This window comes from Ostrinia furnacalis, unplaced genomic scaffold, assembly GCF_004193835.3.
Source record: "Ostrinia furnacalis isolate ACB-3 unplaced genomic scaffold, ASM419383v2 OfSCF2395, whole genome shotgun sequence".
Classification (NCBI taxonomy): Eukaryota; Metazoa; Arthropoda; class Insecta; order Lepidoptera; family Crambidae; genus Ostrinia; species Ostrinia furnacalis.
The window spans coordinates 384,892-408,042 of record NW_021132634.1 but is presented as its reverse complement, the minus strand read 5'-3'; the positions used below and the strand labels follow the sequence as shown (position 1 = coordinate 408,042).

The following is a 23,151-nucleotide window of genomic DNA, read 5'->3' as shown; positions in this document are numbered from 1 at the left end:
ATTATGTAGGTATAATGTAAAGTAGATCTTGAACAATATGAGATGGAATTTTCTTGTAGGTTACCATTATAGGCTGAAAAAGAACTGAGTTTGAATGGTGATGTGAATCATGAAATTTAATATCGTTTTACATGCAAAATAAGGTTAAGCCACCAGCTCATCACACTGTACATTTTTAAAGAAAAATAACCCTTATTGCAACTGCTTAAGAGCGTATAGCTTAACCTGCCGTAGAATCTACTCCACAATAATCTTGTAAACAGATTAAGGAAAGTCGAGGGACAAAGCAAAGTCAATTCACTTGTAGGTATATAGGGCAGCAAATCCAATAACAGGAATATCATCTGGATCCAGTGCACAGATTGCGCCACAATTTTCCATTCATAACGAACCCAGTGAGGGGACGATGTCGATGGAATAGTATCGATAAACATGCACGTTATACATTATTATGAGCCGTATATTATAATTTTAAGAATAAATGAAACTTTTGATAAGTACTGAAATATTTACTAATGAATTGAAGTTAAAAAAAATTAAGGCAGTGTTTTAAATTGTAACAAATCTAAACAAAAATCATGCATGTAGAACGAAGTCTCATCCAATCATTTTTAATGGATAAATAAAATTGGAAGGAGTTGGTATCCAATATCAATATAATTAGTTTTAAAGATAAAAATGATAATGATACTGAAAATACAGAAAACAATCCCATCGAGCTCTATCCAGAGAAAAGAAGATATTGTCTTTACTTCGTCCAACGATTATTATCTCTCTTTTGCTTTCTACGTTGCACTCGAATTTTAGAATATATAAGCTCCGCGATAAGAATATATTATTTCCATTGTCTGGCTTCTCTGACTCTCGAAGGATTAACAATAGGAATCCATGACCTACATTTCATCGATAAGTCGACGAATACACAGACATCCCTAAACGAATCAGTCCACTTATTGCATACAATAAGACTGTAGAGATAGAAATTTTGAAAGTTGTTGTAAAATTAGGGCATCTATATATTTTAAACTCTACATTCTTATACATGATTCGAAACGTATATTATGTGTATAAAACATATATTTGAAGAATATTTAATGCTGTGTTCAGGATTATAGAGTTTATATTGTGTTTTTGTTGGTTTTGTATTGTGAAACTGAAATATATAAAATATATTTAAAGTATATTCAGTGCTCTATTAAGAATTCTAGCGTATATTTGTGTTTATGTTGGTTTTTATATTGTGCAAGTGAAGTCAGTGGTTCTGAATGTAATTCTCTATGTTGTTTGCCGTGGCAGTGGTGGTGATGTGGTCGGTGGACTGCCTGCAGCTCGACAGCATGGCTTCGACCAGGAGGCCCAGGGTCACGAAGTACAGCAAAACTACGCTGGCGCCTGGTGGTTCCACAGTAAGTATGATAGTGCTACCAAAATTAAAGATAGAGAAATATGAAAGATATTAATATCTTTGTTTGTCATCTATCCGTTTTGCACTGGAGAACGTCCATCCTAAACTTATTATAACCTTTTCTGTTGGTCATGTTATCTACTTTCCACTGGAGGAAGTTTGAAGTTCGGACTCTTTGTGGTACCAAATACAGTTTATCTTTCTCCTGGGACCAACTTGGCCTTCACTACATAGTTTGGTTTATTCGCGATCCAGATCTGGATCCATACATAATATCCTCCATTTGATTCTGGCAAATTAATTAGAGAGGGTCATGCTCTTACAGTAACCAAATGACATACTGATGATGATGTTGATGACTATACTGACCTTTATGGGTTACCTACGTGAGTGCGACAAACGTTACATCGAATTTTGTTTCTTCGAAAACCTTTCTGCGAAGTTACTATACTGCGACGCCTTGTTACTGCGATGTTACGTTATATCGAAAAACTTTACTGCGAACGATTTTATAGTCGTATTTTATAATTTATTTATATTTATGTTTCTATTCTTATGTTATTTAATCAAAGATGTAACTGTTAAATATATGTAATAAGTAAATAAAATGTAATGTATTTATAATCTTATTTCATCTATAATTTTGTACCGCCCACTTTATTCTATGTATGAATGTATGTAATTTCATTTTTCAACCGACTTCAAAAAAGGAGGAGGTTCTCAATTCGACCCGTATGTTTATTTTTTTTTTTCTATGTTTGTTACGCGATAACTCCGCCAATTATGAACCGATTTGAACAAATCTTTTTTCGGCGTATAGGTAATACCTCAAGGGTGGTCCCATTTNCCCCAAGCTACGCCACTGCGCGGACGATCCCAATAACCAATTTTCAAAAAATAACTAAATAAATACCTAGGTAATTAATTTCCAATTAATCCCTGACAAGCTGTATAATTATCATTTAGCTGTAAAATTCTAATTCATGCTGTGAAATTTTTGGTATGTAGCTTTGAAGTCTAAAATTTTTAGTCTATTAAGTTGGCGATCTGAGGACGCCATAGCATATGGGACAGTCGTGTTTTGACAGTTCACAAAAAGTACCTTCCTAAAATAATTATTGACTAGCGCGTAGTAGCGCGTAGCACGCTACCAACTCTTTAGTGATACGCGCTACGTTGCTACGCGCTACGGTAAATGTTCGTTCGTTTCAACGGACAGAGATGTAGGTATGTTATAGATATCAATTTTCGGTTATGGATACGGTTACGGATATTAGAATAATATTATACCGGTTTCGGTTACGGATATGTTTACGGATAAAGTTTTGGGTAATTTCGGTTACGGATATTAGAATTTTAAAAATGTTAAATTCAAATAGCAAGGTGCTGCGCGACCCACATAGCTACTTTATGTATTATGACGACACCTATGATAAAGGTAAAACAGGCGGGGATATTTAGATGGTGCCAGGGAATGCCAGACAAGGAACAAAAAATATAAAAAAATATTAAGATTTAGACTCTGCCTTTATCCGAAACTTTTGAATCGGTTTCGGTTACGGTTAAGATATTTTTTATTTCGGATATCCGATAGTTTCGGTTACGGTTACGGATATCCATTAGTCCCTAAACCAAACACTACGGAGTTCCACGCCAAGTGTAAAAGGATGTAACTGCAAATATTTTTTCACTCGCTGGGTTCTCACAACTATTAAGTCTGTTAGCTTTTCATTTGGGCGAAACGTAACTCGGGTGTTTTTATTCAATTCAATTTGCGCCATTTTCCGGCACTGTCGGCAACTTGGACGAAGAGTTAGTTTAACTTTTAATTAGTTGGATGTAGGTCAAGTCGTAGTGAAGGAAGATTGGGCGAAATTGCGAAACAAACATTATTGTGTCTCAAAGAGTTACTAACTAAAGTCAACACATCTTACTAAAATTTTGTTACGAAATCTGTTTTAAATCGCTAAAATGTATGTACGCGCATAACTTCCGAACCACTGCACCCATTTGGATATCCTTTTTTTGTATTTGATAAGTACTGTCAGGACATATTTTTTGGCTGTACGTAATTTGCTGGCTGGAATAGCTAGTAATAAAAGTTTTGTTAGTTGTATTTTTAATGGTGAGTGAGTGAGAGAAAAATGCTTTATTTAGTCGAAAATTATTGAAAAAACAAAAAAGAACTAAAAAGATAAAAACAAGACAACTTGGTGTTCACAAATGCAGACGTAAAAAAAATTTTTTCTAAGACATTATGGCGTCTATCTCCGCTATTTTTACGATTAAGATGAATCTAACAACACCTCTCACGCTATAATCGGGCAAGCCGTTTAGACTGTAGGCCGCCGTGCCGAAGAAATATACATACATACACGTTCGAAAAACATAACCTTCCTTCTGGCGCAGTTGGGTCAAAAGTCTCTTCTGTGCACCCAAGAAGAGCGCCCTCGCACCGCCATAGTTTCAGCATAGAAAGTCGAAAAAAAATAAGGCTGAGTTGCACCACCTAACTTTAACGGTAACTATGACGGTAACCGGTGCTTTTTATAAATGGAGTTTGACAGATTTTTGACGTTTGTCAACGTTAAAGTATGGTGCAACCCAGCCTAAGAGTTGTGGGTAGATAAAGTTAGTGCGTAGGTCTAGACTATGTAGGCAGTTTGCGTCATAATGTCAGACAATATCAACAATGTAATGCGTCAGAAAACTTTGGAACAATAATGAATAATGTTTTGTAATATCGAAAAATATACTACGTTAAAAAATAGCGAGCGCGCCGTAGCATGAAAGAAAAACTTCTGAAAAACAATAAGCGTGCTGTAATGGGAAAATTGAATATGATTTGATTTGAAGTTGATGAAGTAAGATGTGAATTACATAATTGCGAAGTGGCTACCTAGACAAAGTGACTTTCAAGACAGCTTCATTTTCAAAATCGCTTTACGAAGCAACTAAATAACTACATACAAAAACGTCGCTACGAAACGATTTCAGAATCACAACTGTCACGTTTGTAAGTTTGTCTAGGAGAGTTGAAGTAACTAGTACTTTATTTATCAAAATCGTAACGTGTCCTTATGATTTTTGTTTTATGGGTAAAGCCCTATATTAGTTTTCTTCGAGGCAACATAAGGAGTAGGTGTAGCTCTTACGTATCCTACTTAATATTATGAATGCGAAAGTTTGGATGTCTGGATGTCTGTTACCCTTTCACGCAAAAACTACTTAACGTATTTTGATGAAACTTTACAGTATTATTGTTTATAACCCAGAATAACATATAGGCTATAATTTATGACGATCTTATAAACTATAAAGCCTTCTTTTCCCTAGCCTTTTCCCCCATTATTTGAAGTCGGCTCTCTTTGTTCTGATTGGCCAGGACGTCTTTCCTGGGTTCTCGAAACATTTGTCTGGGTAAGCTCTAACACCCGCATTCATAACCGATACTTGCTACTGAAGTGGCAACGCACAACGTTGAATAGAGCAGCAGCCACTCAAGTATTGTCTATGAATAGGTTTTTGGGACCCTGTGCGTCCATGCGCACTGTGAGATCTCATAGTAATGTTTGCGAATACTGGTGTTACGTCCTTGGCCACCGTAAACTATAAAGCCTATAGGCATAAAGCCTTCTTGCCTTCAAACTTCTGAGCGAAGTTACATAAACAGTTCGATGTAGGTAGTTAGACTCCAGTTAGTTGAGGGTAGTTGTGTCGCGCTCGTTACGGAGTTAATGGTGACTCGCCGTTTGCTTTCAATTTAGGATAGTCTTATTATAGAACTAATAGATTCTGCTCCAGAAAGCAGTTAAAAGTGCTTGCTGAAATTTATTTTAGAGTACTTTTAATTCGAAATCAACTGAATCGTTTAGGCCCGGTTTTTTGATTCGTAGTTAAAATAACCAATGGTCAAATTTGACAGATGTCAAATGACAAGTGGTTAAATATCAGAAAAAAATGTTTTTCGAACAATGGTTAGCTCGACTTTTAATACATTTTTTAACTATTACTTAACATTTTGTTAATATTTAACCATTAGTAGCAAAATTTAACAATTTGTTATTTTAACTATGAATCAAAAAACTGGGCCTTAGTAGATGATATTGACCAACAACATTAAAACTCATAAAACGCATTTATTTTTGCAAATAGGCTTTTAAAAAGCACTTTTACACGTCCCAATATTAGCCCTACCATTGCTTCGGGACAATAAATGGGCCAGTGCTGAGAAGAAGCAGCGCAAGAAACTCAGTCACTATTGTCAGCCTCCTTTTCAAGGGTTTACAGTTTACAAGGTACAAATCCTCAAAAAATATGTCCGTTTTAGCTTTGAAATGCTAGGCTGGGTTGCACCACCTGTCTTTGACCGTAACTATAACGATAACTGGTGTTTTTTGTATGGATACATATTTTTGACGTTTGTCAGTTAAAGTAAGATGGTGCAACCCAGCCTTAGTTTTCAGTTTACTGTTTTGCCTATTTGGTTCCTTTTACTAAAAACATCTGAGTTAAAATTGTGTTTTGACCTTTTGTAAACTTAAGCCAAAATTATATTTCCTCTTTTTCTTTCTTTCAAAATTTTTCTTAAGTTTCTTTCTTTCTTATTTTGTTTCTAATAAAACTATAAAATGTGTGATAATTGTACACTGGGAAAAGAATGATGTCGCAGTGAGATACTAATCCCATGCTAATGAGCTTTCTACGTGCCTAAGCTGGGTTTCAGTCTGTCTAGGTAAAACGGGTAATTTTAGGTTGCTATGCTTGGATTATGTCTTTATACTTAGTGTACAAACGGTCTCAGAGGTGTGTCAACATATTTGTACAAATGTTTTTAATGTTAGTAGTCTTTGGAGACTGACTCCCGTAGGTATTCACAAACGATGCTTGCTTGTGTGAAGAAGCAAATCGAACGCACAGCATTGAATAGAGCGCACTGTGAGACCTCATAATAATGTTTGTGAATACGGGCGTGAAACTAACTCGTTACAATTAGAACAAAACGCCCGCTCTCCAGCGCGTGTTTTGCTCTACACAATCAACAAAACCATCTCAACAAAATTGCCTACAATAAATGTTGAATGTTGACATGGTTTTGTTGATTCTGTAGAGCACAAGCACAACAAGTAATAAAATCCATTAATTTCACTACGTAATGTCAACCCCTTAAAATAATTAACTATTAAAACGATTGAATATTCCAAAACAATCGCACCATTAAATACAGGGTGGAAACGATAAGTGATCTCACTCGATTATTTCTAAACTATACAAGATATCAATAAAGTAGTTACTGATCCTGAAAGTGCTTCATGAGCTCTATCAAACAGTATTAATAATAGGTTACAGAATAAACTGGATCTATCTGAAAATTCAATGTTTCCAGCTTCCATACATTTGGTAAAGTCACATTATTTTAAAAACTACACATGGTATCGTAAAACTGATTACTGATTCTAAAAGTGCTTCACAAGCTCTATCCAATGGTATCAATAGGTTACAGAATAAACTGGATCTATCTAAAAATTCAATATTTCCTTCTTCCATAAATTTAGTACTACCACAGTCATGACACTCATCTCTTGACAATATTATAGTAAGTAAAGCCTAAAACCAATGTTTTCCATTAATAATTTTAATTATGAATACAATTTACGAGTTTATTTTAAGAGTTAATTATGAAATAAAAAAAATGCACTTCTAATATTGTGTGGCTGGCATACATTTAGTATGGAAGCTGGAAACATTGAATTTTCAGATAGATCCATTTTATTCTGTAACCTATTATTGGTACCGTTTGAAAGAGCTCATGAAGCACTTTCAGGATCAGTAACCAGTTTTTCAATATCTTCAAGTATAGTTTAGAAATAATCGATTGAGATCACTTAACGTTTCCACCCTGTATAAATTACGGTTCTTTCCATAATAACTTCAATGATATGCCTATTTTTAGAATGTATTTGACCTCTACTATTTTTGTAATAACTTGAGTAATATTTCTACATTTTTGATTGATTCTATTTTGGTTAGTATTGATTATAACTACCCTTTGTTAACCTTAACCACAACGGCTTCCAATAATTTGAGGTCGGGGAATTAGTTAATTATTCTAAGTTAGAAGTTGGGTACTTAGTTGAAGTGGAGAGCGTAATTTGATTTTTTTACAAAAAATATTCTTTTAATATGTTTGTTCCAAGTTATTTTTACTAGAATATTTTTAGCGTTAAAAACTAACGAGTTATTGCCAATTTGCCATAAAATCAACTAGTCACAAGAAAAATTATGTGTAAGTTCGTCACACGTCATAATAATATACATCGTGACAACTTGACTTAAATGAGAATTTATGTCGAATGTTTTTTATTATCCACAACGAGGAAGCTCTTGGCTTGATTTCACCTGATGGTAAGTGATGATCAGGCCGAAGGTGAAAGCGAGCTTCACCCGGAATCCTCAACCCCGGAGGAACTGGCTATCTTACCTCTAACTAAATTACTTTTAATGTAAATTCGTCACACGTCATATTACATCGTGACAAACTTACTTACGTTCTCATTTATGACGAATTTACTTTCAATGCATAAAATTTTCAAATGTGTGACAAATAAAGTGTAACTTTGTGGCAAATTGACAATAACCGATGTATAGATGACCCACGCTGAACTGTCCCACCAAACTCAATGACAGAGGGGCGCTACCATCGTTCAACTATATGGTTTCCAACATGGCAAAAATCGGAACCAGCGATCCGGTATTGACGGTGGCGCCCCACTGTCAATGTCAGGGATAGGACAGTTCAGTATTTTGGAACTATGTATAACTAAGACAGCTTTCACATTAGGGCGTCAGAAGCGCGACTGTAGCGCGGCAGCGGCGTTTTTATAATTCGAAGGCAAGCATCCGCTGTCATATCACCATCATCGTCACCATTTCAGCCATATGACGTCCACTGCTGAACATAGGCCTCCCCCAATGATTTCCACAATGGCCGGTTGGTGGCGGCCTGCATCCAGCGCCTTCCTGCTACGTTTATGAGGTCGTCGGTCCACCTTTTGGGTGGACATCCTGCGTTGCGCTGTCATATACATAGTATGGAATTATCGAGCGCGTTTGTCGCGCTGCTAAAGTCGCCTGAATGTGAAACCCAACTCATCAGTGGGACGAAATTGAAATCCCATTTTAAAGTTCATATCGGGAGGTTATATGCGGAACCCGTTCGTGGTTCACTGGAGATAATTGACAGTTTAAATTGGTTTGCAGTCGACTGAGTTATTGAAAAATCTACCTTCTGCCCGTGACTTTGCTTGCGTTGATTTAGTTAGCTAAAGTCGTATCGAAGCTTAAGACCTTTTCTGATTTTAGCTATAATATTGTAAAATTTCTATAAAATTAATTGTGTAGGTATGCGTGACGAAGTTTCTTAGGATATTGTTTATGGATTATTTTAAAGTATGTAGTATTGGAACTTGTAAAAGCGCTATTTAAAAGCTCGTTTGCAGAAAAATAGACGAATAGACGAATTAGTAGGTACTAGGTACTCGTAGATAGTAGGTAGTCTAGGTAGTAGGTAGATTAGTAGGTGCTAGCTAGGTATCGATAGATCATATCGCAATACCATTATAGCTATAACAGCTATCAAATGCTGAAGTTATAAATCGCGTGCATTGAAGCTGTTATACTTGCCGTGTCAGACGTTATCAAACACCATTGGTGACTGATAAGGCTCGGAATAGACTTCTGGAATACATAGAGTATACAATACAATATATTATATAGTTTCCGGATGGATACGACCTGCAAGCTTTCAAGAAGAGAGCGTATCTTCACCTTAAAGGCCGGCAACGCACCTGTAACGCCCCTGGGACTGCGGGTGTCTATGTGCGACGGTAATCACTTACCATCAGGTGATCCGTCTACTCGTTTGCCTCCACATAAAAAAAAAACCTATAGACAACCTACCGTGTGATCGAAATTGTATAATACCTATGTTCCTGAGTGACCTGTGTACGTCGCAATTATTTTGCCCGCGGCTTCGCCTGCGTTAATTCCGGACTGATATTTATTTCGCACAAAAACCAGGATAGAAGCCATCTGTGACATTTGCTGTGTCTGTTTCCAATCTCTCTTTATATACGAGTAAAATATATTTAATTCAAAAGATACAGAGTTACTTTTCCTTCGTTTCAGCCAAATGACGTCCACTGCTAGACAAAGGCCTCACCCAAGGTTTTCCACAGGGAACGGTCCTGCACTGCCCGCATCCAGGCTCTTCCCGCGACCTTTACCAGATCGTCGGTCCACCTAGTAGGAGTCCACTATTAGTTTAACATAATTATGTAGGTATTATCTAAAGTGGATCTTGAGCAATATGAATGATGGAATTTTCTTGTAGGTAACCAATAAAATACTGGAAAAGAGCTGAGTTTGAATGGTGATGTGAATCATGAAATAACGTTTTGTATGCAAAATAAGGTTAGGTCTACAGCACATTAAACTATGCATTTTTATTGCAAAATAACGCCTATTGCAACTGGTTAAGAGTGTATAGCTTAACCTGCCGTAGAATCTACTCCACAATAATCTTGTAAACAGATTAAGGAAAGTCGAGGGACAAAGCAAAGTCAATTCACTTGTAGGTATATAAGGCAGCAAATCCAATAACAGGAATAGGTATCATCTGGATCCAGTGCACAGATTGCGCCACAATTTTCCATTCATAACGAACCCAGTGAGGGGATGATATCGATGGAATAGTATCGATAAATATGCACGTTATACATTTATTATAAGTCGTCCTATACCCAATTTTAAGAATTAATTAATATTTTTGATTAGTTGTATTTACTGGTATTATTAATTACTGATGAAGTGAACTTAAAATTTTAGCAGTGAAATTTATTGTTACTTCAGTATCTAAACAAAAATCATGTATGTAGAACGAAGTCTCATCCGATTATTTATAATGAACAAATAAAATTGGAAGCAGTTGGTACCCAATATCAATTAAAGTAATTTAAAATGATAAAAGTGACTCTCTTGTGGCGGAGTTTTGGGCTGACACTATGTAGGTTTGTTGTCGACACGATAAGAAGCAGAAGTGATAATGATACAGAAAACAAATCCCATCGCGCTCTATTCAGAGCTAGCTAGATTGTTAGCTCCGCGCTAAGAATATATTCCTATTGTCTGCTCTCTGACTCTTGAAGTTACAATAGGAATCCATGACCTACATTTCATCGATAAGTCGACGAATACACAGACATCCCTAAACGAATCAGTCCACTTATTGCATACAATAAGACTGTAGAGATAGAAATTTTGAAAGTTGTTGTAAAATTAGGGCATGTATATATTTTAAACTCTACATTCGTATACATGATTTGAAGCGTATAATAATGTGTATAACACGTATATTTGAAGAATATTTAATGCTGTGTTCAGGATTATAGAGTTTATATTGTGTTTTAGTTGGTTTTGTATTGTGAAACTGAAATATATAAAATATATTTAAAGTATATTCAGTGCTCTATTAAGAATTCTAGTGTATATTTGTGTTTATGTTGGTTTTTATATTGTGCAAGTGAAGTCAGTGGTTCTGAATGTAATTCTCTATGTTGTTTGCCGTGGCAGTGGTGGTGATGTGGTCGGTGGACTGCCTGCAGCTCGATAGCATGGCTTCGACCAGGAGGCCCAGGGTCACGAAGTACAGCAAAACCACGCTGGCGCCTGGTGGTTCCACAGTAAGTATGATAGTGCTACCAAAATTAAAGATAGAGAAATATGAAAGATATTAATATATTTGTTTGTCATCTATCCGTTTTGCACTGGAGAACGTCCATCCTTATTATAACTTTTTCTAAATTTGTTGGTCCTGTTATCCACTTTCCACTGGAGGAAGTTTGAAGTTCGGACTCTTAATTCTTCTGAATAATTTCGTTGTGGTTCCAAATATAGTTTATCTTTCTCCTGGGACCAACTTGGCCTTCGCTAGTTTGGTTTATTGGCGATCCAGAGGTGGAATTGTGTAAAGCAATCGTAATCATTTGACAGTTCATAACGTACGATAAAGTCCGTCAACAAAGCGTTTGATAGAATAATCGTACGTTATCCCAACTAATATTATAAATGCGAAAGTAACTCTGTCTGTCTGTCTGTCTGTCTGTTACGCTTTCCCGCTTAAACCTCGCAACCGATTTTGATGAAATTTGGCATAGAGATAGTTTGAGTCCCGGGAAAGAACATAGGATAGTTTTTATCCCGGTTTTTGAAACAGGGACGCGCGCGATAAAGTTTTTCTGTGACAGACAAAATTCCACGCGGGCGAAGCCGCGGGCGGAAAGCTAGTGCTATCATATGATAACGATTGCGTTACACAATTCCACCTCTGATCTGGATCCATACATATCCTCCATTTGATTCTGGCAAATTAATTAGAGAGTGTCATGCTCTTACAGTAACTAAATGACATACTGATGATGATGTTGATGACTATACTGACCTTGAAAATATGTCGGCCGTTTGGTGTAGTGGTTCGAAACGGACTACTATTCCGGAGGTAGCGGGTTCGATTCCCGTACAGTACAAACATTTGTGTGCATGAACATATTTGTTTGTATTGGACTGGGTGTTTTCTATGTATAATAAGTATGTATTTACAAAAAAAAAAGTATTTAAGTATGTTTATATCCGTTGTCTAGTACCCATAGTACAAGCTTTGCTTAGTTTGGGACTAGAAGCGCAGTATAAAATGTCTAAGGATATTTATTTATTTATTTATAAAAAAAAAAAAAAAAATATGTTTTTTTTTCCAGGAGCCAGCAACAGAGAGGAGCCTCATGACAGCCACATACCGACTCCAGGACCAAGGGGGGGACACGTGTATCCTGCTCACTGTGGACGCACTGGTCGACATATCTTACATGACAAAACTCAACGAACGCGCTGTGAGTATAGAAAATTCTTATTTTTCTCCGAAGATATCAGTAATTCTGCTGCAGCTAAAATGCTGTATGTATCTCGTAGATTTTGATTTTTTGTGGACTGTCCACACGAGATAGGACAGGACAGGCTATGGAGCTCGCTAATTCAATCTCAACGGAGAGTCCCGTTTTGATTGCTAAAAGTAACTAGATACAGTGGGACATAGAACCACCTCCTTTTTTGAAGTCGATTAAAAAAATGATGTCAATTGACTAAAGTAGTCTTCTAGCCTATTTAGGAAGAAAGACTGAAGTATGAACTAAACGGCTCTAGTGTCAGATACTACGAGGCCGAGCTTCTATAGGAATCTGTCACACTGAATTAGACCGTATGCATTACGTATTCTGTGAGATAGCTTACTGTCTCCTTAACTTGATAAGCTTCATGGTATGCAAATTTACAAAATTATAACGCAAACATTGTTTCATCAGAAGGTTGTTTAACCTTTGCGTACTTTAATTCAAAAGCCAGAGTGCCGCCATTTCAGTTTTATGCATAATTAATTAATTTTCGTAGCTTTGGAGCGTAAAAGGTAACTCTGGTTTGATAAATACGCGTGGAATGGAAGGGAGTGTGATATTTTGTGACTGTTTTAAGAAAATAAACAGATTTAAGCTTCAATATTAATTTGGGATTGATTAAAAAATACATTTTGGATTGCCGCACTTGGGAACCAGATTCTCTATAAAGACTGAAATGGATATTCTCACTAAGTTTTATAAGCAGGTAAATCTGCTTCGCGAAGCGATCACAAAATGTAACTCATCATCATCATCAACCCTTTACAGTCCACTGCTGGACTATGAGCCTCCTCCATTTTCAACCGACTTCAAAAAAGGAGGTTCTCAATTCGACCCGTATGTTTTTTTTTTCTATGTTTGTTACGCGATAACTCCGCCAATTATGAACCGATTTGAACAAATCTTTTTTCGGCGTATAGGTAATACATCAAGGGTGGTCCCATTTAAATTTAATAATAGNTCTGTCTAGGGGGGAAAACCAATCTATGATTATACATGCTTAGCGGCATACAAACCGAATCTTCCAAGTACGTAGGACGTAGGTAGTGTTCAAGGTTTATACATCGCTCTGTACTGCCTAGGCTTTAGACTCTAGGGACTGGACGATTTTTGTGATGGTTCTTATAACCAACTAATTAAAAACCTTAATTTTACAGGATGCTAACACGTTCGTGCCTAACAACGCGAACGTGGCCGGCGCGTGCAAGGAGGCTGATGCGGAGACCCTGGTGCTTTCCTTCAAGGAGTTCGCGCTGGAGTGGGCTTTCGCGAAGGTATGTAAATACATTGGAACCTTACCAAAAGGGTTCTCTACGCCGAAACTACACGCCTTAGCAAATGGAAGTTTTGGTCTACACTCGTGAGCTGACAAGACGGGTTAATTCCTTTTCCGTGGATGTCGTAAAAGATGACTAAGGTACAAAATATGCGAACCTAGTGTAGGGAGTTTGGGAATCAGCCATTTGCCTATTACTAAATTAATTAAGAGAGTCGTTTTCCTGCATTGGAGACAAAATGATCTATGATTATTAATATGTAGTTTATATATTGCTGTTGTCTTCAGTGCCTGACTTTGTCACCTATAAAATATTAGCTTTTAGCATGTAACCAATTTTATTTAGAATATTATTGATGTAACCTTTTTGCTGCTGTAAATAAATTACAAATATTAAGCGACTGCATACCCTAATTCCAGACACCAGGCGGCGAGCGCTGGTACGTGGAAAGCATCAGGCTGACATACAACTCCAGCGCCAGGATCTTAGAGCACGCAGCGAAGCAGGGCAGGAAGGTGACCCTCAGCACCGATGTGAGATCCTTGCTGTTCCCCACTCCGGTCGGCAAGTCCTTCTACTGTCCTGAGGAGACGGTCATAGACCTGATGGAAGGAGATGCAAGGTTAGTTCTTACCAAGCTTTGGACTGCTGAAACTTAGTAACACGTACGAATTCTGGAGGCCACTGGTACTATAACATACTCCCAAAGTCTCAACTTTTTTTTAATGCAGAACTAAGCAGGTATTTCACCGCACCTGATGTTAAGTGAGATGCTGTCTAGGATATAATGATTCATATGACTTCTGGGGTCGTTAGGTTTTTAGTGGGTAGGCCCCTCCATTTTAGCAGGTAGAGCCCTAGATAACGCACTAGCCTGCACCCTTTCTAGGGAGCAATTCATTTTTCTGTCATGAAAAAACTTAATCGTGTAAATCTTCTTCTGTTTTTTGGAAGACACAAAGTTAGTCGTGCAAGCTTTAACATGGTTATGAATATCTGAATATTCTTATAGGTAAATATAATAAATTAATGAATGGATGATAATGAATTAATAAAAAAATTACCTTTTACAGTGCAACCACAGCTCACCGGGCAAAGCTGTACCTCCGCCAGATGAGACTCCAGGCATTTATGTACAAACACGACGGGGAGTTTGGCCCGCCCTGGCACTGTTCGGACTCTGCCCGGGCAAGGTCAGAAACCGCTCCAGTGGCAGTTGGAGCTGCTCTAGCGATCGCAACTGCCGGCACCCTCGTTGGATACGCGATCTGGCGCTATCTCAAGGTAAAGAAGGTTCAATATGATACAATGGAGTGAGCCGGTTAATACGCGTTCTGAACTTTGCATTTTTATATTTTGTTGTTTTTTTTATTTATCGTAATCCTGTGTTACTTTTTGAATATTTTTTTAAGCTACAAGGTCAAGTTTATTGTCGTATTTTATTGAAATAAAAGTTATTGTGGTTGTTTTAGTTTTTATTTGATGTTCAGAACGCAATTATTGTTAAAAATCTAGTGAGATCTCAAAATATCAAAGTTTATTGCCAATGTCGATAGGATCATAGTGAGGTAGACCAACTTGTTGTTACAAACCAATGCATAATTAATACAAGTGAGATTCGCGTTAAAATATTGGTTACATAAATGATACAATGTTATATTTATTTTATAACTATGAGAAAAGAGTCATTATTACAATGTTTAAACAAAAGATAGGAGAATTATGAAATGGAATAGAATACTGCAGTTATTATTTATTTCGGGTAAAGTTAGTACGCTCTGCGCGCTTCGGTAGTCAAAGCTGACTTTAGATTAACATACCAGTTTTTCCTTTTATAGGCGAAAGTAAAAAAAATCCTGCGCAGAATGAGAAAAGCGAGGAAAACAGACCTATTAATATTTTAAATGTTAAAACAGAATCACAGGGCAAGCGGTAAGTCGACACTTTAATAAACTATGAATATTCTTACTGCACTTTTCCCAAAATTCCTTACACATTTTTATTTGGAATTATATCCTAACCTACTTTTTTTGATTACATTAAAATAAGCGTACTTTACCCGGTAAAAGCCTTCAATAAATCTGAAATATAAGAAAGTTTATCTAATTATTATAATGTAAGAGAAAATGAATAAGTACATCACTGTTAGAAAGTGCTCTAAAAGAAAAAATGTGCGGGCACGGGGAAACTAATGTGTAATTGTTTAAAATAATGTTGTTGACGTTTGATTACTATGTAAAAAATGTATTTAATCCCATATAACCCCAAGTACCCCATAGGTTAGATATTTTGTATTTTCTCTTGGAATTGTATTAAGAAAATTGGCTTACAGTTACTGAAATAGATGTCATTGGGATAGGTAAAGTTTGTGGTTATGTTTCTATGTAAGTGTAGGGTATTATTGTCGGGTTATGTTGTGCTGAGGTCCCTTTAATAAGTAGCATAATAAATAAGTTTATTAAACAACAATAACACAATATGTTTTGAGTGAAATTACGCATTATAGTCGTCCCCATAGTTGGATCGGTCGTTGATTATTATAAAATAGGTAGAGTTGCAATACTTGTAATGTGTGCAATTTATCATTANGTTAAAGGTTAAGGATTTGTATAAATAAAAATTATTCAAACATTTTTTACAAACAGACAGAAGCATTTTTACATTCGATTTTAAGCAATAGTGATATTAAACTGGCCTCTTAATTTTTAATTACAGAATAGGAATTTTGACACGGAATTAATGTCTAACTCGTCACAGAGAAAATCATGTGGAGATTCGTCACACTTCATATACATCTTAATCGTGACAAAAATATTATGCGTAGGTATTCACGGTTATGACGAATTTACTTTCAATGTATAAAAATTATAATAAAGTGGGACTAATCGACTTTGTGTCTAATTCAAATTGTTCTTATGTTTCCAAATCTACAGATTTTTTATTTATAAAACTTATTAAAGCGACCGAAGCATTTCTATAATTATACATATCAGATGATAATAAATATAATTTATAGATTAATGAATATTATATTATTTGAGATCGTTTGCGGTGTAGCGGACATTATCGGAATACGTGTATAAGCAATAATACGTTCTATCGATGCAGTTGTAAGAGTTATGCCAATGTAGGTATATGAAAAGGACTCGGCGAACAAAGCAAGCATTGACCAACATACTTTTACAGTTTCCATACGCACATTTTCCCAATAAGTTTTGAACACTAATTACTTTTACAAAAGGTTTAAAATCGATTGCGGAAATTCGACATTTTGTGGTAGGTTGATGTGCTGTTGACGTTTGCTTGCTTGTTATCTCTGATGCGACATAGACTATAGTTTTTGGAAACTTTCTACAAATCTATATATATAAAAATGAAACCCGTTTCGCGTTGTCACGGCATCACGTGTGAACGGCTGAACCGATTTCGATAATTCTTTTTTTTTAATGTTTGTGGAAGTCCAAGGATGGTTCTTACGGAAAAAAATATTAAGAAAATCTCTACGCTAAGGCGGTACGAAGTTCGCCGGGTCAGCTAGTATGGGATAATTAACCCGGAATATAGGGGGAAAATACCAGGAGGTTTAGAAAATACAATACTTTTCACGCATAAAACAACACTTTACTTTTCACACATAATGGAGTATAATATAAAATGTTATTTAAAATTGGTGTAATTATAGCACTTTATCAGTGTGCGTGTGTTATACATATAATATTTTATGAAGCGTTTTCAGCATTGTTTAAGTGTCAATTCTTGCTCGGGCGTTTCGAGTCCTTTTTTATACATGTGCGCATGCTAACTTGATGTTGTATAGTGCGCAAAACTTGGTTCAACTAGTGTTGGCGTAGTTTAAGTGTATATGAATATTTTGATACATATAAGAGATGTACTTTCGCATAGCGGTCTACTTTACTGTGTCTTTCTTATTTGCTGGATTCTATTCTTTTTTAATTATATTTAAGCAATAGAGACCTTTATTGAATGAAATACTGCTACAGCGGTGATGTCAATTAGTGAACAAAAAAATTAGGCCAACTTTATTTTTGTGATATAATTACTTTTTCAAAACAACACGTACGAAATTAATACATATGTTTCAAAATAGAGCTGGCGTATTTTTATCCATCAGTGTTAAATTACACTGCTTAACTTTGTATTTTAAAATAAACAGAAAAAGTTACCTAAGGCTCAAAAAAAAAAACAATTTTATTATACCTACAACTGACATCGTGAACGCTTGTGAAATTCCATAATAATATGTTTTATGTACTTATTATAATGATATATTTAGCATTATAAATGCAAAAAAGAAGTAACCGCTGAAATTCCTTACCTTTTTCGATCTACCTCCTCTGGCTTCCAAAATGTATATGTAGCATATTTTTGTATATTTCTCATGTACGATCGCCCGCAAATTCTTGCCAATAAATGACAACTTTCCAGAATCGATATTGAATCTTAGAGATATAAAAGTAAAGTATAAAATCGATTGTAGTCATTGTCATTTTACGGTCGGTTCTTCTGCTGGTGGTTGTACGTTACTCCAACTCAATAGGTAACGAAAATGTAGCAGATAGAGAAATAAAATACAGGGTGTAAGGTACAGTTTGATAAAAACTTTAATAAAGTGTGGACTTGTATAAGTTTTTGTCAACTTGTCTCTTACGCCTTGTATGATGATAATATTTTTATTGGAATATATAAATTATCTATTTTAATGACACTAGTACCCAAGTTTTGCTAGTTAAGATGCTGTGTGTTATCGCTTCAAAAAGTCCAGTAGTGGTGGGTTTCTATGAATGAGCTATAAAGAAACATAGTATTTTTCCCATTATACAAGCAACTACATAATAATTATTATTATTATCATTTAAGAGATAGTAAAAGGGGATTGTTGTTAGATAGATGGGCTAATTTATCGCTCTGTTCAAGACAATCTCTCAAATATATATATTTATCAAATATATTTTTGAGTTTTTTTCAATGATAAAATCGATCCAGCTCATTCACATTAGAACACCACTACTTGCTCCTTTATTTATGTACTAATACTCATCAATTACTAATTAATGAACATATCGTTTAATTAAGTTATGCGTGAAATGCGTTTTGTGATCATTATTAGTGTAAGTTTGTATCTTATTTAAATGAGGTTAGAGTTGGATTTAGGTTAAGTTAGTATAGAGTCCTTTACTGGCTTTCAGCTGTAAATAGTTAGCTTTGTTTTAGCCCGTTTGTACTTACTTTCTGTGTTTTTTGACGTTTGATGATTAGGAAAAGTTTATCATTATCTTCTTTGTAATAGAAAAAAAAGTTGAGGGTACACCCATATCTCTAAGCTTATATTTTTTGTTTTAATATGGTATTTAATTTTAGCAATCAAAACTACTTACTCTCCTTCAAGTGGATTGGTTGCTGGAATTTTCTTCTTTATTTTGAAAGCCAATATTTATGTCTTTTTATAGTCGGTGAAAAAAAAAAACAAATGAAAAAAAGACACCCAATAGTATTTTTTTAAATGATGCCTACTAATAATATTGTGTATTTTTTAATCAATTAATTCAGGCAGCAATATTTACGTCAAAAAATACAGAAGACACTAGGGTTTGCTACATTTGTCCAAAATGTTTTCTTATGTAAAAGATAATTTTCCTTTGTATTAATATAGGGTGATCACTTCTAAGGTTTTTGAGAACTTACGCATATCCAGTGACTGCCAGCGACTTTTCCCGTGTTAATATTCTATTTTTAATCTTTAAAATTAATCCTCTACTTTTCAAAGGTTTAAATTAATTAAAAAATATTATTCATATCAAAATAAAATTAAGTGAAACAAGCTTGCTAAAAACGTTCAGCATTAAATGAAATATGTCTTTCTGACTTTAAACATTTGTTTTCAAAAATAAATAGTCAGGTATTTTTTTATGTATTTTCCAAAAGCTGGACAAAAAGCAACCCTACGGTTTCTCACTCTGACTCAAGCTTGTTTTATGTATTGTATATGTACTTTTCGACATATTTATCATACGATAACATAATGGCACTCTTACTGTAAATAACTAAATGTAAGCCACTTTTCAAATTTTACATATTTTTGCACTATTGTTTCCATTTCCAAATTCTATCTCTAATATAATGATAATATCGTTTTAAAGACTATGATATTTCAGATACTTTTTCTACTAGTTGAGATTATATTCTATTTTCCTATATTTTGTATGAATCTCTTGTAGTTTCTTTCCTGAATAGGTTTTTAGCAATTATGTACTCATACACTTGGTGCATACGTATTAAATAATGTACTAATATTATTATATGCCATACGATTTGTCTTCCAGATTGATCTTAATACAATAGCGTAAAGTATTGTAGCTTATTATTATACATAATTATGGATATAACTAAAGGTGGTGATGTTATGGTGTTTTGTAGGTTAACGTTTAATGTTTAGTCAGGTTTGTTAATATGTCAACTTAAAATATTCACACAATCATTTAAAAATCTATTTGTCTTACTATTGAATCTTGGGTAGAAGCAAGGTAAAAATATCGAAAAATAATTTAGGAGTGTTTCTTAATGAGAATAGAGCTACCTACAGTTAACGTTACAGCTTTGGACTTTTTAAAAGCTTGATGTGATTTTCAATTACAAACTTTATTAAAATAACAAGGAAAAAATAATAATTATGTAATAACATTATTTGATTTCCAATGGAAAAATTTGTGAGTTCATTAAGAATGAAATATTATTATGAAAATAAGTTGACGTATCAGTGAATCTGTCATAATTAGTAGATAGTTTCTCTGAAATATGTAATTGATGTTTGTGTATTTAAACTATATTATACAATAACGTCCCAGATATAGCCCTGTTACAACTATATAATTTGTAATTATACTTATACAATAACACCAATCGATGGGAAAAAACATTATAATGATCACCACCGAGTAGCATAAGAGACATATCTCAGATTATTGTAATTTAGTGCGTTCATTTATTGAATTGTCTTTATGAATAAATGACGTCAAAATCAATATTGAATTTTTATTGCCACCCTGTATACAGTTTTTTTATTTTAACACACTTATTTGTTGTGAGATAGATGTCAATCTATGAAGAAATTCGTCGTAAACAATTAGGTAAATAAAACGAGAAAAAAGAGTAATAAAAGTGTGACGAATCGACATTGTAGGAAATCGACAATAACCCCTTAAAAATTACCTGAAATCAAGGCAAATCTATCAACCAAGAGCTATAATATCACCTATTATATAAAACCAGGTATATTCCGCAGAATATGCTTGCATCTGAGCTAACTACGTCCAATTTGTAACTAGTTAATTAGCTCGTAATTTTGGCGTAGCAATTTATTCATTGTATGGGTAGGGCACAAACACAGCGTGTGACGTCCACCCATAAGGTGAAACGACGACATCATAAAGGTAGCAGGAAGGAGCTGGACGCAGGCCGCTACCAACCGGGCAACATGGAAAGCATTGGGGGAGGCCTACGTTCAGAAATGGACGTCCTATGGCTGAGATGATGATGATGATGAATTTATTCATTATTAATTTATTTAAAGATCACAGATAACTAAGTTATTAGCAATACTAGCTTCAACCAAGAGCTATAATAACCCCTATTACATAAAACAAGGAATATTCCGCGGCATATGCTTACATGAGCTAACTACGTCCAATTTGTAACCAGAGCTTCGCTCGTAATTCGGCGCAGCAATTTGAAGGGTTGGCAAATGAATTTAATTGACTCCCCTGGGTGTCCGCTGATATATTGGGATGTTAAATTGTTAGTTTGATGACTGGGTGATTACGCGAAATAATAGATCGTACAGATTGGTGTTTAGAATAAATAAATACCTAAATAAATGTGACAAGCAAATAAATAAATAAGTAAAGTTTGTTATCATCTCACCACGAAGAATGTGAAAGTATGAATTCTTGGAGTATGAATTTTTAGCATTCTCTAAAATTAAAAAGTGATAGTGAATAATCTTTATTGCATAAATAGGGTTGTCCGTTGTACTAATGACGGACTTAATGCCAATAGGCATTGTCTACAATTCAAACATTTGTTATGTAGAAAAATAAATTGATATCATTATAATCATAATATACCTATGTCCGTAGTCGTATACCTACTAGTATTACTCAAAAGAACTTCCAAAATATTTTGAGATATTTAATTAGGTATTACATTACGCCCATTGCATATTACAAGTAATTATGCATTTAAGGTTTTTAAAACTCAGTTTATTATACTTAACTTTTAAAATATCTATTACCTGTGTTACAAGTTTTAAAAAGAGACGTTACAGCAGATCAATCCGGACACCCCAAAAAACATAATTTTCCGCTTAATTTCCGATGACAGCCCTTAGTGAGCAGTAGGTACCTTTGCTTTAGTTAGGGTTGTCGATAAGTGTGTTTTATGTTTTTTTTTTTCGTTTTAATTAAAAAAATTGTTTTATATTCTAGAAGTTTTAAGGTAGGTACTGTACATTTAGCCATACATAACCATTTAAATGTTTTCTTTCCTATTACCAGGAAAGATTATCATCGTTGCGTATAATTTCTGTTTACGCAACGATGATAGCCCATTTATTAGACTATTATTTGATATTAAATAAAATATACTTTAAAGAAAACAAATACATATTAACAAATTAGACAATATTAAAGTTTGCACATATATTAATTTTTACTTTTTTAAAAATTTAGGTATAGTTTAGTTAAGTAGTATTATTAATATTATTATAATGAGGTCAATTTGAAATTTTTTGATTATTAAATAGCCAACAATATCAATGCCAACCCTGGAATCCCTAAGCAACCTGACCCCTGGATGCGCCGTGACAAATTACCCGCGCGATAATTGTAGCTCATTGTGCGAGCTCATCCCCGTAGCAGTCAGGCAAGAGTGGCATGTTGTCGTTTAATTTACCTACTTTTGATTTAAATATTGTTTTTTTTTTACCATTATAGTTACTGTCATCCCTGCTGATATTAACTATTGCAAAAGCCCAGTTCTGTGGTTTCGTAATTTTCTGTGTTGTGTTTTTTTTTAAACATTTCAATACGTAATAGTAATTGCAGCTCATTGTGTCGAGCTCATAGCAGTCAGTCAGACAGGAGCTATGACGTGTTTCATTCAGGCAGAATCCTCCTGTCACATAAAAAAAGGCAGGAGCTATGCCATGACGTGTTTCGTCGTGACTAAATTTGTTTTAATGATTTAAAACACTTTATCACTAACATTTTCCAAACCTTGACCAAAATATTACACATCTGTAAATTTTTTGCACGACTCTATTTAAAGTAAAACCCTCTTAAAATGAAATTGTTTGAAGATTGTCTTCCAGGCTTGTTTTAATTTAGAGTCATCATCATCACCATAATTATCAGGGCAAATGGAGAATTTGGCCTACACTTCCAATGCTGGCCAG

At 34.8% G+C, this 23,151-nt stretch overlaps 1 protein-coding gene across 3 annotated transcripts; it reads left to right on the top strand.

Moving 5' to 3' along the window:
* The first annotated feature begins 1,215 nt into the window (after window positions 1-1,215).
* LOC114355371 (uncharacterized) lies at window positions 1,216-17,035 on the top strand. Of its 3 annotated transcripts, none has more exons than XM_028308177.1 (6): window positions 1,216-1,406; window positions 12,217-12,348; window positions 13,563-13,679; window positions 14,102-14,304; window positions 14,756-14,966; window positions 15,521-17,035. In XM_028308177.1, exons 1-6 carry the CDS (start codon window positions 1,278-1,280, stop codon window positions 15,584-15,586), a joined length of 858 nt encoding a protein of 285 aa, XP_028163978.1. In that variant the 5' UTR covers window positions 1,216-1,277; the 3' UTR covers window positions 15,587-17,035. The 3 variants fall into 3 exon arrangements, with proteins under 3 accessions (XP_028163978.1, XP_028163977.1, XP_028163979.1); XM_028308176.1 differs by lacking the exon at window positions 1,216-1,406 and adding an exon at window positions 10,845-11,145; XM_028308178.1 differs by lacking the exon at window positions 1,216-1,406 and adding an exon at window positions 10,847-11,145 and having other exon boundaries at window positions 14,756-17,035.
* Window positions 17,036-23,151: the final 6,116 nt, after the last annotated feature.

Bases quoted from the DNA above. Each gene is read 5' to 3' on its own strand.
- LOC114355371 (XM_028308177.1), top strand. From the start codon at position 1,278: ATGTTGTTTGCCGTGGCAGTGGTGGTGATGTGGTCGGTGGACTGCCTG. The intron at 1,407-12,216 runs GTAAGTATGATA...TTTTTTTTCCAG, and splicing joins TGGCGCCTGGTGGTTCCACA to GAGCCAGCAACAGAGAGGAG. The intron at 13,680-14,101 runs GTATGTAAATAC...CCCTAATTCCAG, and splicing joins TGGAGTGGGCTTTCGCGAAG to ACACCAGGCGGCGAGCGCTG.